We start from the raw sequence: 7,766 nt of genomic DNA on the forward strand, positions 1-7,766 counted from the left end.
GGAACTTATACAACTTAACAAAAAGAAGACAAACATCTAATTTAAAAATCTGCAAAGGACCTAAGTAGACACTTCTCCAAAGTAGACATATAGATGGCTAAGAGACATATGAAAAAATGCTCAACAAAGTCACTCATCAGAGATGCAAATTAAAATGACAATAAGGTATCACCTCACACCTGTCAGTAAGGCTACCATCAACAAGTCAACAAATGACAGGTAATGGCGAGGATGTGGGGAAAAGGGAACCCTAATAAGCTGCTGTGGGATTGCAGACTGGTGCAGCCCTTATGAAAACAGTATGGCCGAACCGGTTTGGTTCAGTGGATAGAGCGTCGGCCTGCGGACTCAAGGGTCCCAGGTTCGATTCCGGTCAAGGGTATGTACCTGGGTTGCGGGCACATCCCCACTGGGGGCTGTGCAGGAGGCAGCTGATCGATCTCTCTCATCGATGTTTCTAACTCTCTATCCCTCTCCCTTCTTCTCTGTAAAAATTCAATAAAATATATTTAAAAAAAAAACAGTATGGAGTTTCCTCAAAAAATTTAATATGGAACTGCCATTTGACCCAGTGATCCCACTTCTAGGAATATATCCTAAGAAACTCAAAACATCGATCAGAAAGAATGTATGTACCCCTATGCTTATAGCAGCAGAATTTCCAATAGCTAAGATCTGGAAAACAACCCAAGTGTCCATCAGTAGAAAAGTGGATAAAAATGCTGATGTACATTTTTACCATGGAATACTATGCAGCAGTAAAAAGGAAGAATCTCTTCCCTTTGATACCTGGAGAGTATCATACAAATATCACTGGGTCTCACTCACATGTAGAATCTAATTAACAAAATAAACTGATGAGTGGAGTGAATCCAGAGACATGGAAGCATGGAACAGAGTGCGGAATCTCAGAAGGAAGGCACGGGAGAGTGAGTGGGTGGAAGGTAATCAACCAAAGTACTATATATATATGATGGTAAAGACCTGGGGCAGGGGGCTTGGGCAGGCTGGAGGAAGTTAATGGAGGTGGGGGAGGATACATATATAATACTCCCAACAATAAGGATTTAAACAAACGAACAAACAAAAAAGAACAAAAGGAAGAGCAGTTTCTTTCTATGGAAAAATAATTTAGAGTGACTCACAATGGTTATTACTTAACACCTTCTCTAACAGTGGACAGACAACACATATTAACAAGTATTTACATCAGTAAATAGTTAACTTGCTTCCTAAAATACATCAAACATTTTGATATTATAGTAAGAGAGTCACTTGAGTAAGTCAGGTCATAAACACCCGAGGTGCCTAGATGTCCCTGGAGGGATGAGATGCTGTGATCAGCCACCATCGAGAGCCTCTTGGTGTCCAGATGCTGGGCTGGTCCCTCTGTGTCCTCAGCTCCTCATTTTCCCATCGCCCTGAAGGCAGGCCCTGTGTGGTCTCACTTAAGGGATGAGGCTGAAAGAGAAACCCAGCTGTTCAAGGACACACAGGGGGAAAAGGCAGGGCTCATCTCACCATTCACAGACTGATTAATTTTAGCATCTATGTTCTCTATCCTTGAGCCTTAGTGTCTGGTTCTGTACAAAGTGGATCAAAATACCACCCTGATAAGAGGATCGAGGATGTATGTAACAGAGCCTGGCAGATAGAAGGTGCTTAATATATAACACTATGATTTATCATAAGACTTGGTCTTACTAGTTCTGAAACACCCTATTTGATCTTTAGGCAGTAAGATTGCAAAATAAAAGCAGAGTGGAAACAGCAAGAAAAGTCTCAAATCCTGCTCCCTGCAGCTGCCATGCTAAAGCCACATGATGAAGAAAGATTAGACAACACAGCATCCAACAATATACAGGGGAGAAAGGACTGTGTCTTCATAAAAATGTCCACAGAATAATGTTAGTACGAAGTAGGTACTCTATGAATGTGAAGAAAGAGGTTCCTTTATGTCAATGAAAGAACTGGATTTTTTCATTTTACCTATATGTGATTCATACCATAAAATTTAGCCTTTCACATGAAACATTAGTGGGTTATTATATATTCACAATTTTGTAAAATCCTCAACTCTTACTTCAGAATATTTTCATCACCTTCAAATGAAATCCCATACACTCTAGCAACCTCATCTTTACCCCATGGAAACTACTTGTGTAATTTTGGTCTCTATGTATGTGCCTATTCTGGAAACTTCATGGAAATAAAATAATAAAGTAATATGTGGCCTCTGGTGTTCACCTAATTTCAATGAAAATGTTTTCAACTCTCATCCATCGTGTTACTTGCAACTTGGTTCATTTTAATGGCTGAATAGTTATATTTTGCCATAAGAAAAATTTTTAAATCTTACTTTTAGACTATTATAAACAGTGCTTCTAGGAAAATTTATTTAGGAGACTTTTGTTTGTTTGTTTTAGTGTACACACATTTTAAATTACCTTGGGTGTACGTACATGGGTGGAATTGTGTCATAATGATAAGATACTCAACTTTATCTTTTTCGAGGACCTGCCAAGCTCTTCTCTAAAGCAGCTACACCATTTTATATTTTCACCTGCAATGCACAAGGCTTTCAATTATTCCACTTTTTCATTAACAGTTATTTTTTATCTTTTTCATTTTAGTGATTTCACAGGTGTAAAGTGGCATCTCACGGTTTTGTTTTGCATTCCCTAATAACTCATGATAGTAAGCATTAAATTTTTTTTTTTGTCCATTGGTATATCTTGGTTTGAGAAATATATATTCTTGTATTACGAATGGTTCTTAACAACAGCAACAAAAAGAATGGTTCTTGCACTGAGTCCTTTCATCTGTTTTGAATGAACTTTTATATATGGTGTCAAGTAGGGGTACACCTGTATTCTTTCCATGTAGATATTCAGTTGTTCCATCTATTCAGTATTTTTGAGCATCAAATTTTAAAAATATAATCAAAATCACACTTTCTTTAAGATGAAAAATTTAAGAACCAATGGACCATGGAACCAACATAGTCACGCTGATTTGAGATTTTTAAACTTTGAAAACATAGAACTAGTACTCTGAGGGATTGTAACAATCTGTATTTTGTCAGGAAAACATACATGTAATTATTTGAGAGGTAGAAACTTGAGCACTGAGGTGTATGAAAGACTGGGAAATTATATCCAAAAGCAAAAAGTGCGAGGAGAAGCCAAAGATCATGGATATGTCTGAGAGTTATTGCTTCTGGCTACCTTAAATTAGAACCAATGGGGAGGTTTACAGAGTCTTTATCAGGTCATGGGGTTCTCCTGAAAATGACATTTCTGCTTCCTTTTTGCTTTTTTAATTCAATACATGTTTTTCTCATTGGCAAACATGGGGTTCTGAAAATGACATTTCTGCTTCCTTTTTGCCTTTTTAATTCAATACATGTTTTTCTCATTGGCACATTTCAGTGAAAATCATCCAGAATTTGAAAGCAACAATATTGGCCAAAGCAGACTAGGACAAGGGGTAATGGGATAAGTGACAGAAAGATCAAAAGCGTGTGGTGAGGCTGAGAAGAAAAAATATGTTTGGACTAAGGGCTTTACAAATAGCACCCATATACTGGGGAATAGAAGTACCTGGGTAAAGACATTAGCTGTCTCCTCTTGCTCTGCACAAACAGAAAGTGAAGGTGAAGACAGTGTGGCAGATGGCATGGCTGAATGTTTGATCAACTGTCAAAACTCAGAGCCAATCTGCAAATACTGGGAGAGCAACTTACTTTATTTCCTCTTTCCTTTCTGTCTTGGCTCCAGTCACTCAGTGAAATCTCTGTGAAACATGACTACTAAGTTAATGGAAGAGAAACTACACTGACCACACAATGTAATGAAGACAGGCTTTACAAAACCACTGTGAAAAAGCACTAAACTAATTACAGTCCACAACACGTAGCAGCAACAAACCTGAAAGAGGAGATTCTGATTTCTAGATTTCCACATTATGTTATTTAAAGTGTCAGTTCTCAAGAAAAGCTAGAAGGAATGAAAAACACAGAAAAGTGTGGCTAAGTCACAAGGATAAGGAAATTAAGAGACTGTTTTGAGGATGCCTGAACATTGGTCTTCAAGCTGAAATGAAAAATATTTGTTAGTAACATGAGAGTATAAAAAAGCAAGTGTAAAATTAAGTGTAGAGTCAAATTCAGAAAAATACAGTATATCAGAATCTTTGAGCATGCTTATTCTTATTGTTATAGGATTTGAGTGTTTTTTAATATTCTAATATATTTGTATTTGTTATTTTTAACTTTTTGGTGTCATAATCGGTAGTGACAACATTGAACTTTACGTGAGCCCTCTCATCTTGGCACCCAGCAGCTGTTAAAGAAGTTCGCGCAAGGCTTTGTGTTGGTGAAAATAGAAATGCCCTTTCTTATATTACTTAGATAGGATTGTGGGCAACACCATTGCTTACCTGGAACAAAGCCAGGCACAAACCTTACCAATGCCATTTTTCATCTTATAATTAGCTGAACTGGTTGTCTCCATTGATCAGTTGGAACAAAATGCTGTGACATGACTAAATCACACCTAATCAATCTTCTCTCCATCTCCCCAGATCCCTGAACTGTGGCTCATCCTTGAACAGTATAATTAGGAAAAACCCCTCCTTCTAGATCAGGCAAACTCAGGGTAAAAGGTGTTCACAAGGGTGGGTTAGGCTCCCTGCTCATCCACTCCCCCACCCCCTGTCCTTTCTAGCCTTGTGGACCACTCTATAAAAAGAAAAGCCCTTTCTGTCTGGTCTTTGAGACCCTTTTAAGTCCCATGGTCAGAGCATTCTCCCTACTGAAATAATCTTTTGTATAGTCTCTCTTTACATAAACCCAGATTTTTTTTAGTTGACAGTGTTAAATATGTGTTCCATGTGTGCTTAAAAAAATATAGTCTTGCCTGGCCACTGTGGTTCTGTGACTGAGTGTTGATCCATGCACCAGAAGGTCACCAGTGTGATTCCTGTTCAGGGCACATGCTGATTTCAAGCTCATTCCCCAGCAGGGGGCGTGCAGGAGGCCGCTGATTGATGTTTATGTCTCTCTCTCTCCCTTCCTCTCTCTCTAAAAAAATAAATATACAAAGATGAAAAAAAAATATCTCTCTCTCTCTCTATATATATATATATGGTCTGTGATTTTGTGATATAGAATTTAACTCACCAGGTCAAACTAATTTTTATGCTTTTCAGTTTTTTGAAGCCTTCAATAATTGTGAAGATTTTAATAACCTAATAATTTGCATGTTTTATAACGATAGTACAGGGAGACACATGTCAAAAACTTCCAGTGATTAAGGAAATACTCTTTTTATTCATGTGAATACTCCTTTTATCCATTTCACTCCCTTGTAAATTTTATAAGCAGCAAAACTCCCCGTGAACAACATGGATGCTTGACTTTGATCTGTAATTGGGTTTTCTCCAACAGTTCTGAGTTTGATAAAAAGTTCATGTGAAAATGGGAGCCTGTGTTGAAAGCTCTTTTGTGGCAACATGGTTGGTTGGTGATATTACTACAGACAGTAAATCTACATAATCTACCTTGTCAAGATCGTCAAATCTAAGCCGAACACTGTATTAAAAACACATATCTATGCTGGAAGCCAATGCCTGGAATGGTTTGATAAAAAGATGAGGTTAAGCTTTCAGTTACCTCAGGCTTAACTATAGAGATCAATATTGAGTAGCATAGTATAAGTGTAATCAAGTCAAGAAATATTTCAAAATGGTTCCTTAGTTTCATAACATGGAAGAATCCTTCCTAGTATCAAAACTGACATTTGCAATAGAGATAGGGAAAGTTTCAATCCATTCTTCATTAATGAACAAATATCACAGTTATACATACTAGAGAAAAAATTATTTACAAATATAATGAATTTGGGCTGTCTTTAGAAAGATGAATCTTCAGTAAGCATGAGAATCTCCTACGTGGGGAAGGTATCTTACAATATAATGCACTGGACAATGTATTTTACCAAGAGTTGAACTTTACCAAACTTTAGTAAATATACATGTAAAAGAAATCTTTTAATACATTGTGTGGCAAAGTTCTTATCCAAATGTCAACAGTTGGGGGATAATCATGATATTGAGTTTGAAATGAAATCTTACACATTTTATGAGTAATGATGTTCAAACTTTACAAAATATTAGGTAAGTCAAATGTAATGAATGTCAAAAAAGGCATAACCTGGGGAAACATCACATATGAATATGCTAAAGGAGAGTTTATCCAAAATGCCTTGACCTCATCAAAAATTCTTACTGGACAGAAATGTTGCACATATAGGGATTTGAGAGAAAAATGTAATTCATGATGGATATGATGTCATAGATATTGCTTTAAAGTTTCTTGAAGGTTTGAAAGACCTCTAGAAATTGATTAGATTGTTTTACTTTATGGTTCATTTGAAAGAGGATAGACATCTTTACTAAATGTCTTTAGAAATATTGCAAAAATTTCTATAAGGTAAAAGCAAATTCTATTGTCTCTGTTTTTTAAAAAATAAATATATTTTTATTGATTTCGGAGAGGCAGGAAGAGGGAGAGAGATAGAAACATCAATGATGAGAGAGAATCATTGATTGGCTGCCTCCTGCACACGTCCAGGCATGTACCCTTGACCGGAATCGAACCAGTCCACAGGCCAAAACTCTTTCCACTGAGCCAAACCAGCTAGGGAAAATTCTATTGTCTTGTAACAGTACATTTATTTTACAGGGTTTATTATCCACATCTTTGAGAACTTCATAAGTAGGAAACAAGCAAAAAGCTAAAATATAAAAAGTACATAAAATACTCCTTTTTTGCATAAATATAAATTTGAAATTGAATTATATACAGAAGTTAGTGACAAATTAATTGTTGTCCGAAAAATTTATCTTGCATATTTTATTATTATTATTATTATTATTATTAGGGATAAAGAAGTTCATTTCAAAATGATAAAGAGATGAATTCTTCAGGAGTACAGAATTCTGAACATTGTGCAATCAAAACAGAAACTCTAAACAGGTGGAGTAAAAACTGACAGAACTCTACAGAAAAACATAACAATTCACAACTATAGCTGCATATTTTTTTTTAAAGCATGGATGGTGACCTAAATTATCACATGCTTCATCCCTCCAGGTCTTGTCCTTATAAAATTCTCTGCATCTGAGCACAGGGTGAGTGGGGAATGGGAACGGAAATGGTGTTCTGATAGATGTTGGTCTGCGATGGCCTGTTTCCCAAAGGTAGAATTTTGAATTTCACACAGATACAATTTTGAATTTTACCTTCAAGTTTGCATCTCCTGCACAGACAACTGCACTCCTTGCTTCATTATATTACTTATTTGGGTCGTTCCTCCATCGAATCATCGCTCCACCACAACTCTGCCAGGTTCTCAGACCCCAGAGCTGGAGTTCAGCTGGCATCTCTGTCAGTCCCCACAGGCGAGTCCACCACTTCCCAATGGAAGTTTTGAGCAAATCCGTTTTCATCCTGTTAAAACAAAGACATTGTAGCTTTCAACATAAGTGGCCCACTGAACTCTAAATTTTACATTAAACAGTTTGAAATATCAACTTAAAATGGGCAGGGAGTAGTCCTGCTTTACAGGGCACGAAAGAAATTGCACAGGTTCAGAATTCAGAAAATACAAACACTGAGGCAAGCGGACAGGAGCAGGGGCCCAGCTACCATCCCCGGCGACGCTGACCCTGGTCATCCTGGGGGCTGGGCTCCACCCTCCAGT

General features: G+C 37.1%; 1 protein-coding gene and 1 pseudogene across 1 annotated transcript in view; both read left to right on the forward strand.

Moving 5' to 3' along the window:
• Window positions 1-2,133, forward strand: part of LOC102256522 (protein ZNF738-like) — a 32,489-nt gene extending 30,356 nt beyond the window's left edge. The window contains exon 5 of the mRNA XM_014546545.1: window positions 1,735-2,133. Coding sequence (XP_014402031.1) covers window positions 1,735-1,754 — 20 coding nt within the window. The 3' untranslated portion in view covers window positions 1,755-2,133. The remainder of the gene's footprint in view (window positions 1-1,734) is intronic.
• A 4,019-nt stretch (window positions 2,134-6,152) lies between these two features.
• The window catches only part of LOC106723620, a 22,287-nt pseudogene continuing 20,673 nt past the window's right edge, over window positions 6,153-7,766 (forward strand).

Source organism: Myotis brandtii, unplaced genomic scaffold (assembly GCF_000412655.1).
Source record: "Myotis brandtii unplaced genomic scaffold, ASM41265v1 scaffold450, whole genome shotgun sequence".
Taxonomy (NCBI): domain Eukaryota; kingdom Metazoa; phylum Chordata; class Mammalia; order Chiroptera; family Vespertilionidae; genus Myotis; species Myotis brandtii.